The sequence below is a fragment of the Salvelinus alpinus genome, chromosome 31 (genome assembly GCF_045679555.1).
Source record: "Salvelinus alpinus chromosome 31, SLU_Salpinus.1, whole genome shotgun sequence".
Taxonomy (NCBI): Eukaryota; Metazoa; Chordata; class Actinopteri; order Salmoniformes; family Salmonidae; genus Salvelinus; species Salvelinus alpinus.
The window spans coordinates 24,053,001-24,064,334 of record NC_092116.1 but is presented as its reverse complement, the minus strand read 5'-3'; the positions used below and the strand labels follow the sequence as shown (position 1 = coordinate 24,064,334).

General features: G+C 40.5%; 1 protein-coding gene and 2 non-coding genes across 4 annotated transcripts; 1 reads left to right on the top strand and 2 right to left on the bottom strand.

The window, feature by feature from the left end:
• Positions 1 to 218: 218 nt before the first annotated feature.
• trnas-uga (transfer RNA serine (anticodon UGA)) lies at positions 219 to 300 on the bottom strand. The gene has a single exon. It is a non-coding gene; the product is annotated as a tRNA-Ser (tRNA).
• A 317-nt stretch (positions 301 to 617) lies between these two features.
• Positions 618 to 10,140, top strand: tm4sf21b (transmembrane 4 L six family member 21b). 2 transcript variants are annotated; one of them, XM_071378999.1, is made up of 6 exons: positions 618 to 759; positions 7,177 to 7,573; positions 8,356 to 8,421; positions 9,207 to 9,358; positions 9,527 to 9,713; positions 9,819 to 10,140. In XM_071378999.1, exons 2-6 carry the CDS (start codon positions 7,379 to 7,381, stop codon positions 9,825 to 9,827), a joined length of 609 nt encoding a protein of 202 aa, XP_071235100.1. In that variant the 5' UTR covers positions 618 to 759; positions 7,177 to 7,378; the 3' UTR covers positions 9,828 to 10,140. The 2 variants fall into 2 exon arrangements, with proteins under 2 accessions (XP_071235100.1, XP_071235101.1); XM_071379000.1 differs by having other exon boundaries at positions 9,816 to 10,140.
• Positions 10,141 to 11,090: 950 nt separating this feature from the next.
• trnaw-cca (transfer RNA tryptophan (anticodon CCA)) lies at positions 11,091 to 11,162 on the bottom strand. The gene has a single exon. It is a non-coding gene; the product is annotated as a tRNA-Trp (tRNA).
• Positions 11,163 to 11,334: the final 172 nt, after the last annotated feature.

Here is an 11,334-nt window from a genome sequence, read left to right as displayed (position 1 = left end):
ATTTATCACATGAACTAACTTCATGGTCGAGTTTTCACACCGTCCCTGTCTGAATTTTTTTGAGTCATCAATGTGAATTGACCTTGATATTATCTCGTTGAACCGTCTTCATTGGAGTAGCTGGTGTAGGTGCCCATATAAACTGATGTAAACAGAGGAACCCATATAAACAGTCGAATGATGAGGCGTTTTACTTGCGCAAAATGTGAACCAACACTCGCTGCGAGCAGGGTTCGAACCTGCGCGGGAAGATCCCATTGGATTTCAAGTCCAACGCCTTAACCACTCGGCCATCGCAGCTGCTGTTTTCATGGAGTAGGAGTTGCATATAAAATAATGACTACCTGTCAGTGAACGATTTGTTACACTGTTATTTCCAGGAACTGTTGGAATTATGTAGCTACGTGTACGTCTATCTGTTTGTACCTGTCTACTTTTACAAATTGCCATGTGGTACAGCGCGCATAAATACACAGTACACTCACTGCGTGCACAGGCACAATATAGCCTACACAACGAGAATCATGCAGCATTTTGTTCGAATCTGTATTTAGGTGGCAGTAGTGAGCTATGAATAAACGTTCATTACATTAGCTAGTGTTCTGGGTGGTGTTGGTGTTGAGCCTCTATGGACCCGTTACTCTCTCTCTCTCTCTCTCTCTCTCTCTCTCTCTCTCTCTCTCAGTGAGAAGTGTCATGTCAGTGTCTCTTCTCCGGTTTGCTCTACAACCCACACAAGCGTCTTGGGACTCGTCTGAGGTTGGTACAGCCGATCTGCCAATTTTTATTTCCAGGTGAAGCTGGTTGCCAAGAGTGTGCAAAGCTGTATCAAGGCAAAGGGTGGCAACTTTGAAGAATCATAAATGTTGGTTACGACATGATTCCGTATGTGTTATATCAGTGTTTATGTCTTCACAATTTTTCTACAATGAAGAAAATAGTAATGAAATCATCAGATCAGAGTAAGGTTATTATAGTCAAGTAAAACGAAAACTAATCATGAAAAACAATTTAGAGAAATACAATAATTAACAAATACGTTTGAAAAAACTATAACTATACTGAAACTATTATCTTTGACTCCGAAACTAACTGAAATAAAATAAAAAACACCATTAATTATGTTCAGTTTCAGTTTGTTTTTCTAAACTTTGGGCAGAAATTTAACTGCGTTTTCAAGCTTTTGGGGGTTTACTGAACCTGGACGGTAAATGTGGCCAAGAGATGGCGATGTTTCAAATAGGCCTAGCTTGTACATCATTATCATTAAATATCAATAGAAAAACTAAATAGAAATATACACCAAAAAATAAATAAATAAATAAATAAAAATGAATATAAAAACACTATAATGAATACCCTTGGATCAGAGGAACACCTCTCTTTCCATCTACGTCAATGGTTATATTAATATATTACCAGGCTTTTATTATTACCATATTATCACACCTATGACACACTTATTACCTAGTGTGTGTGTGTGTGTGTGTGGTTGTGTGTGAGTGTGTGTGTGCCTGTGTGCGTGGCAGGGCTTGTACCAGGCACAGGCTGGTAGATAGGGTGCGACGTTCATGCAACAGGGGCCATAAACCTTATTGGCATCCGCTTCAGAACTGACTGTAACCTGTTATGCTATCTGTCTCCTACAGTCACCAAACAATAAACTGTCCATTGATATTTAAAACATGTTTTAATGATTCAATTGCCGTTTGAATTTGAGGAAATTCCACTTCTGTAAAATAATTTAGTGTAGAGAAGTTGATGGAAAACAAGCATGACAAAATTATTGCTTTCTGTTGTCTCACCAAACATACAGTAGGCTATAGCTTGTCAAAGGATGATTGAGACTAAGATGTTGATTGAACATTTCTCACTGATCTAACTCAAGTGTAGTATGTGGTTTAAAACAAGTAGTCAAATCCAGACTAGTCGATAACTTTAATCCCTATTTGACAGTCATTCTGTTGCTGCTAATTGTACACCGATTTACAAAGATAATGAAAACAAACCATTTTCTTTCTCTGTGGACATTTCAATGTGTCTGTGAACATATTATTCATAATCAAAAAGTACAGGTACCTTAATAGAAAATGACTCAAGTAAAAGTAAAAGTCACCCAGTAAAATAATACTTAAGTAAAAGTCGAAAAGTATTTTGTAAAAAAAAAAACGTAAGCATCAAAGGTAAATGGAATTGCTAAAATGTACTTAAGTATCAAAAGTAATAATCTATGGACGTGAGTGCTACAGGTCGGTAGTCATTTAGGCAGGTTACCTTAGTGTGTTCTTGGGAACAGGCACTATGGTGGTCTACTTAAAACATGTTGGTATTACAGACTCGGACAGGGAGAGGTTGAAAATGTCAGTGAAGCCACTTGCTAGTTGGTCAGTGCATGCTCACAGTACACGTCCTGGTAATCCGTCTGGCCCTGCGGCCTTGTGAATGTTGACATGTCTAAAGGTCTTACTCACATTGGCTGCGGAGAGCGTGATCACACAATCTTCCTGTACAGCTGGTGCTCTCATGCATGTTTCAGAGTTGTTTGCCTTGAAGCGAGCATAGAAGTAGTCTGGTAGGCTCGTGTCACTGGGCAGCTCTCGGCTGTGCTTCCCTTTGTAGTCTGTAATGGTTTGCAGGCCCTGCCACATCCGACGAGCGTCAGAGCCAGTGTAGTACGACTTGATCTTAGTTCTGTATTGACGCTGTGCCTGTTTGATGGTTCGCCGGAGGGGATAGCGGGATTTCTTATAAGCTTCCGGGTTAGAGTCCCGCTCCTTGAAAGCAGCAGCTCCAGCCTTTAGCAGTGCGGATGCTGCCCCACAGTGACTGTACGTACATACCCCAACCTGGCTTCTGGTTGGGGTATGTACGTACAGTCACTGTGGGGACGACGTCATCGATACACTTATTGATGAAGCCAATGACGGATGTGGTGTACTCCTCAATGCCATTGGAGGAATCCCAGAACATATTCCAGTCTGTGCTAGCAAAACAGTCCTGTAGCGTAGCATCCGCGTCATCCTACCACTTTTTTATTGATCTAGTCACTGGTGCTTCCTGCTTTAATTTTTGCTTGTAAGCAGGAATCAGGAGGATGGAATTATGGTCAGATTTGCCAAATGGAGGGCGAGATGAAGCCTTGAGACAATTGAGACATGTATTGTGTATGTGTGCCATTCAGAGGGTGAATGGGCCAGCCAATAGATTTAAGTGCCTTTGAACGATGTATGGTAGTAGGTGCCAGGTGCCGTTTTTTCATGTTCAACAGTTTCCCGTGTGTATCAAGAATGGTCCACCACCCAAAGGACATCCAGCTTGACACAACTGTTGGAAGCATTGGAGTCAATATGGGCCAGCATCCCTGTGGAAAACTTTCGACACATTCTCCCGACAAATTGAGGTTGTTCTGGGGGCAAAAGCAGGAGGTGCAATTTGAGATTGACCACGTTTACATGCACACCAATATCCCGTTATTATTCGGCATACTCAACTATTCTGTTTTTGAGTTGACACATATTAACATCATATCCCGTTTACAATAAAAAGAAAAAGCTTGTATGAGAAAGCCGGAAAAGATGCCTGGGATATTCTGATGTAAAATGGGATACTGTGGCATGTAAACATCTTATCTGGTTTACTGTTGTTTTTGCGGTCTGCGCAAGCTCAGTTTCACATATCATGGGTGTTGTGTGATGTTTTCATCTGATTGTCAAACAAATCACATCAAAAAGTAGGTTACCTGTTCAGTTCGATCTACCATAATAATTCTCAGGGAGCTACTTTGGTTTTAGAAGTGGGGGGGACACCCCCTTTATTATTATTTTATTCCAGTCGGATTAACACTCCAAAAGCCTACCCGACCACTCAGAGGTGTACGCACATCTTTGCCTGTTTTGTATCACATTCCAATGATAAAACTGGGGGGGACAAAAACTGCAATTACAGTGAAAGGTTGGGCCCTGATAATTCCATAATAATTTTGCCTACTATTATTAATTTACTATCGTATACTACTGGTCACTAGCACCCTTAGTTTAGACTGCTATACTTCTGCTTTTGGGCTCCCAAGGGGCGCAGAGGTCTAAGGCACAGCTTCTCAGTGCAAGTGGTGTCACTGCAGTCCATGGTTCAAATCCAGCCTGCATCACATCTGGCTGTGATTGAGAGTCCCATAGGGCGTTGCCGGGGTAGGCTGGTAAATAAGATTTTGTTCTTAACTGACTTGCCTAATAAAATAAAAAATGATATATAATTGCTGACATTTGGTAGGCTGTTTGTTAGTCAGCTATATCTCTTCTGTCATAACGTGTTGCCCCAGAAGACAAAATAAAATAGTGCTCACCAGAATAATGTCTTACATCGATAGAGTGAATGCATTGGTTATCTAGTTAACGCCGGTGAAGTTGTCTGTTTCGTTTAGGGACCAGGGAGGAAACGCAATAACTCCAAAACAGAGGAAAGATTATTTCTGTGCAAAATGTTCAAATGTCATCAGTTTGACCGGTTTTAAAGAAATGAAAAGCTGAGAAAACGACTAAAAACATTTCTGATAAGACAGTTCATCATGGGTGCATATTTACTTGGTTGAAATACTGTCTGCTTGCATAACAGTGTCTAAGATAACACATTACACGAGCATTCACCTTCTTCTCAAAAGATGCTGAAATAAATCCTATTTCTCCTGAAACAAAATAAAAATTTGCTGAATAATTTCACTGCAAGAAATGCATAATTCTTCAGGACTTAATATTATATTACACTACATGTGAGAGGTTATAGACCTACAGTCAGCGTACATACTTCATTGAATCCAAATACTGTAGTTAAATGAGGAATATTCTGTTTGTTCATGGTAACAGGGATACTCATGAGTGGCATATCAAAGGTGTATGTAAGCTGCTTATCCTGAATAAGACCTAAAGTGGGATATGATCTAGTATCCGGAATACTGTGCGCGTGTAATCTTGGCCAATGTCTCAACTGTATTCCATTACAAATGTATTCATTTCACGGTATTGGGGGATGGTCAAAACAGTTTGACTCTGACAAAATTTGAAAACACAAACTTCTGATTTGGAGTCAGACACACTGCCGTTGTGCCACAATTGAGCTATGGCCTATGGTCACACACATGCATGCAACCAGGCAGGCACACAAAGACACACACACATCAAGAGACTAAAGACAGCATGTCTGTGTGAACGATTGTACAGTTGTGCGGTGGTTTCCCAAACACAGCCTAGTCCTCGACTAAAAAGCTATATAAATGGGAGATTCTCACTTGAGCAAGTCCAGGGTTAGGTTTATAAATTCCACTTTACATGGTATTGATGACATACTTACAATAATCTAAATGTACAATCTTACAGTGAAGAACTAACTGTTTTGAATGATATTTCACCTTGTCATGATTGGTTGGAAAAAATATTTTGCTGCCATGACTTTTCCCCACTGGATTAAAGTCTGTCCTTAAAAGTGCAATGGAAAATGTGTCCTTGGTCTTTGATAAGATGCCACAGGTCTTGTCAGTTTTTCCCATCATGCTTTATGGTCGTCATCTGCGTGTGTGTTTGTCTGATATGGTTGTATCAGTATATATGGTTCCCTATTCTGACAAGCTGCAATACATCAGGAGATAGGGTCCAGAGATCACACACACACACACACACACACACACACACACACACACACACATACACACGCAGATGTCAAGGACAAACAGATTCTCACATCACATTATACATCTCACACAGATGAAACACACACCCAATCCTCCAACCCTCCCCCGGTACTAGAATACCGCTTATCAGTAGCTATGGTGATGTACCATAGTACTCTGATGTATACACAGATACTGCATACTCTAAAACCACAGGTACACTCTGGAGTATATTCAGGTAAAGGTTACCCATTGGACAAAACGTAAATCAATTTGAAGTAATAAACTGAGCATTACTATCACTGTTCAGATTCCAGAACATGTCACAGGGTCGAAAATGTGACATTACCAAGTTTATGGATGTTTGAACAAATTGAACCACTAAAAGTGATTAGCCACCTAACATGTGCAACTTCAACAGGAACATTTCAACCAATGGATAGATCAGCAGTGAATGTTCCGAGTGAGAAAAGTTGGATGCCGTAGCCAATACAAGCATCCATATCTAATTTGCCATTTGGAATGTTCAATTTATTGACTGTTTTCACATTGGAACTCTGTGCCACATCGGAATTCGACACCAACAGTTTCCATTGGCCCACCCTATTGGGTGTAGGCTACCCAGAGCAATAGATATATATTAATTTATGACTGTACCAACCACAGAGTCTACTCTAATACATCTACGTGGAGGAGACAAACTGTGAAGCAACCCAACCCTGTTTCTCTCTCTCCAGTAATGACCCAAGATACCTTTACATCCCTTTAAGCTAGGGGATTCAAACCAATGAACTTTCAGTTACTTGGCTAATATTGTTGTCTCTACCTTCTTGCCCTTTGTGTTGTTGTCCGTGCCCAATAATGTTTGTACCATGTTTTGCTACCATGTTGTGCTGCTGCCATGTTGTGTTGCTACCGTGTTGCTGCCATGCTATGTTGTTGCCTTAGGTCTCTCTTTATGTAGTGTTGTGGTGTCTCTCTTGTCGTGACGTGTGTTTTGTCCTATATTTTTATTTCTAATCCCAGCCCCCGTCCCTGCATGAAAGGAAGGGAAAGGGGAATACCTAGTCAGTTGTACAACTGAATGCATTCAACTGAAATGTGTCTTCCACATTTAACCCCTCTGAATCAGAGATGTGTGGAGTGGCCTTTTGCCTTTTGGTAGGCCGTCATTGTAAATTAGAATTTGTTCTTAGCCGACTTGCCTTGTAAAATAAAAGTTCAATGAAATAAATAATGTTCTCAACCACTAGGCTACCTGCCGGCCTACATAGAGCGGCTTTGTTTTAATACGGCTAACTCTATACATGAGCTAGTTACTGAGCTCCCTGGTAAAAGAGGTCTTCTGACCTCAACAGGACTTTCTTGATAAATGGCGGTTAAATACAAAGTGGACGAAAGAACCCAGTTTTATGACTCAACGCTCAGGCCAACTAAAGGTGATGTAATCACTGGGGTGTGGAGCCAGTCTTATCGCCCAACTAACCCCTCCTCTACCAACCTTCCCTTCACCTCAGGATTTAAGCAGCTTCGCATCCATCACTAGAGCCACGCTGGACCTAGGCTGAGAAGAGAGCGAAGGAGGAGTAGTCTGGAAATTATTTTCAACTTCTGAATTTTTCTCATATCTCTTTCTACGAGGACACCAAATAGAGTCTTGAATTATCAACGCAACATTCTTGAGTTTTTCAACGTTGAAGAAAGCGTACAACCAGCAACATGTGTACAGGAAAGTGCTCTAAGGCCATTGCGATCCCGCTCTATGTCCTGGCGGGGGTCTCAATCATCTGTAACATCATTGCGTTCTTCCCTGGCTGGTCGACGGAGTACGCTCAGGAAGACAGAGATGGGAAAGGAGACCGGATCACAGATGAGGTTAAATATATGGGAGGGTTCATCGGCGGCGGGCTCATGGTGAGTTTAATTTTGGCCATTAGGTAACATGATTGGTTTAATTTTGAACATTATGTGTCGCGATTGGTTTAATTTTGAACATTATGTGACATGATTGGTTTAATTTTGAACATTAGGTAACATGATTGGTTTCATTCTGACGATTACCTAACATGATTAGTTTAATTTGCACCATATTATGATATGATTATTTTAATTTTGAGCATTATGTGACATGATTGGTTTAATTTTGAACATTATGTGTCGCGATTGGTTTAATTTTGGCCATTATGTTACATGATTGGTTTAATTTGGAATATTATGTAACGTGATTGGTTTAGAAGACCAGTGTTTAGGTCAGTTCCATTTTTTAACTCCAAAGTTTCTCATTGAAAAACAATACTGACTGAATAGAAATGGAATTGACCCCAATCTTGGTTTAGACATGCTGATTCTATAGAGCATTGGTCATACCATGATCACAGGTTTGTGTAGTATTTTTTAAGAAAAATAAAAGTACCCTTTTCATGATCAACAGTTTCCTAAGTGTGAATTCATTTGAATGCTGAATGGACCTGTACACCTGAAATATGCTGCCCAATATGCTACTCCATGACAAAACAGTTGTGAAGAAGTCTCTCTCTCTCTCTCTCTCTCTCTCTCTCTCTCTCTCTCTCTCTCTCTCTCTCTCTCTCTCTCTCTCTCTCTCTCTCTCTCTCTCTCTCTCTCTCTCTCTCTCTCTCTCTCTCTCTCTCTCTCTCTCTCTCTCTCTCTCTCTCTCTCTCTCTCTCTCTCTCTCTCAGTGCCTTATCCCAGCCATCCACATCCACCTGACCAGCAGTAATGGTTGCTGTGCCAACCGCTGTGGGGTAAGTCAAACCACAGACCTAGGATCAGATTCAACTCCCCCAATCCTAACCTTAACCATTAAAGCAATGGTTCTCAAACCTGGTCCTGGGGTGCACCTTGTTGTTTTTGCCCTAGCACTGCACAGCTGATTCAAATGATCAACTCATCAAAAGGCTTTGATAATTTGAATCAGGTGTGTAGTGCTAAGGCAAAAACAAAAATTTGCCCACCTTTGGGTCCCCAGGACCAGGATTGAGAACCACTGCATTAAAGGGATGAGTACATATCTAAACCTGTGTCAGTCTCCCTACTGCAGCACACAACATTAGGTTTGGGCATATGGGTGGGCCAATGACAGCTTGTGTATTATAAATTCATCACAATAGCGCAATAAGGAAAAACACCTTGACTTCACCACCCCCTACCTGTGAAACATGTGTAATGTCAGGAAATAATAATCTGTCCGTTTATGGTTCTGTCTGATGTTGGCCCACAATGTAACACTCAGTTACATTATGGTCAGTCTAATTTCCCAGTGAAAGCGGTTTGTAAAAAGTGTTAGATTACTCGAGGAATCAATCAAGCAGAAACTCATGGCTCAGAAACACACCAGCCTTGGATTAGATTTATTTGCCATCCTGTATTTAAAACAAGTTTGTAGAAGCCTAATTAAGAACAAAACCTATTTTCCATGTGGTAAATACACAAAAAAGCTAACATTTGCTCTAAAATCTCCCTTCTCTTCCCCTGACCTCCTCCCTAACTTCTCTGACCTTTGACCCCTGTGTGTGTCGCTTCTCTTCAGATGTTCCTGTCCATTGGGTTTGCTGCTGCTGGGGTTGTTGGAGCTCTGTACAGTTTGGCTACGGCTGCCCTGGTCCTGGCCAACGGGCCTGTCTGCTTATTCAAGGTTACAGGTGACAAAGATGCAAGTTGGGGGAGGCCCTTCATGAACAAGTACGTCTTTTTATATTTTGAATGATAACACAACTATTCTTATTTCTATCTCTTTGCATACTTTACCTAGCTACTGTAAATAACTTTATGATGCCTGCCGATGTAAAAAGATCAATACAATTGATTGCTTGATTGGTTGAATGATTGCTTGAATGTTCATCGTTGCAGCAGCGGCAGTTACCTGGGTGACAGTGAACTCTGGAAGACTTGTCTAAAGCCAGACGATGTTGTGGAGTTTAACATCGGCCTGTTCGCCACTCTACTTGTGGCTGCTAGTGTGGAACTGGTGCTGTGCGCAATACAGATGGTCAACGGACTGTTCGGATGCATCTGTGGTACCTGTGGCGGAAAGGAGGTGAGAGAGGGGAGAGTTGGGGGGGGGGGAGAAGAGAAGGGGAAGGGGGAGGGAGTAAGAAAGAAAGTGTTCACCTAATCTTTGACCTTTATCTCCTGCCAGTAGGAAGCGTGATGATCAATGATGACCATCGACTGTGACCATTTTTCAACCACGACCACTTGAGGACCGTCAAGAGGAATGAATGGTTATTTGAAGAGTGATTATATTTACTTTATCTTTGCTCTGGGGCCAAGAGTATTTATGATATACATAGACTGCTTAGTGTAGCCTAGTAAACACATCAGTGACTGTAATATGTAGCCTATAGTCGTGTTTATATTGGTATGACATTTGCATCTTCTGTGAATTGTGTTTCTCATGTTTTAATTTAATTCTATGCAGATTTTAATTTGTTTTATTTTGTAATAAAAGCTGAAAAAATTTTCTTCAACTTCTTTATGTTGTTATTTTCTTTAGTTATTATTTTCTCATTAAAGTATTTGAAGGCTAAATTGTAATTAAACAATATGTTATATACACCTTACACACACACTCAAACACACACTCAAGCCTACTCCTGCCACTTGCGTACTCATGCACACACTAACACACACTCACAGACAAGCAGATGAAGAACACAGGGAATCCCCCAGCCATAGCACTAGATTACTTCTTATTAGTAGCTATGGTGATTGACCCCAGCATTCTGATTAATACACAGATACTGCATACCTGTCATTGATCCATGTTCTATACATGAAACAACTCCAGCAGTTTCCATTGTCCCGCCAAGTTGGGTGTAGGCTACCTAGAGTGATAGATACACAGATATATCTATCTTTTGGAGTAGCTGCTGCATTTACAACAGATAATGGGGATCCTAAAAACGAAACTATTTATAACACTGTGTGCAATCCAAGATTCACAGAGCAGGGACTTTGTCTGTTCTAGTATGTCTAAGCCTATATGCTGTAAACAACCCATGGAGAAACGCCCAACCCAGTATCTGACACAAGATCAATACATCTGCCTTTATGACTGTTGGTCTAGTAGACAAACTCAAGGTCCATAGAGCGAGGGACTTTGTTCAAGTAGAATAAGAGTTAAAGCTAGTTTGCTAGCTCCTCCTAAGCATTTCACTGTACAATTGACACCTGCTTGCTGTATCCTGTGCAAGTGATGAATAAACTTTCATTTGGTTAAATTATAATTGTTTTTATCTAAATAGTATAGGCTAAATTGTAAATAGATTATATGCTCACAGTTGGAGTTTATTCAATAGAACATATATGTTTTATCACCATTCATTAAGTAATCACAGCATTGCATTGAAAAAAATATTAAATGGTATTCCATATGGTTAAAAAGGGAAAGATAATTTGTGGAAAACAATTTTGACCCCGACGTGATTTGAACACGCAACCTTCTGATCTGGAGTCAGACGCGCTACCGTTGCGCCACGAGGTCCGTAACAGACATTTGTGCATTAAGGTATAGAATTCTTGATTGCTGTTAGTGGTAGGAAAGTACGTTGTGACCGTTATTTGTTACATTGTAGAAAATGGTTCTCCTAATTTGGTCGAATATTTTCGAAATATTGGCCTAAATAATATATATATATAAAATATTTTCATACGGA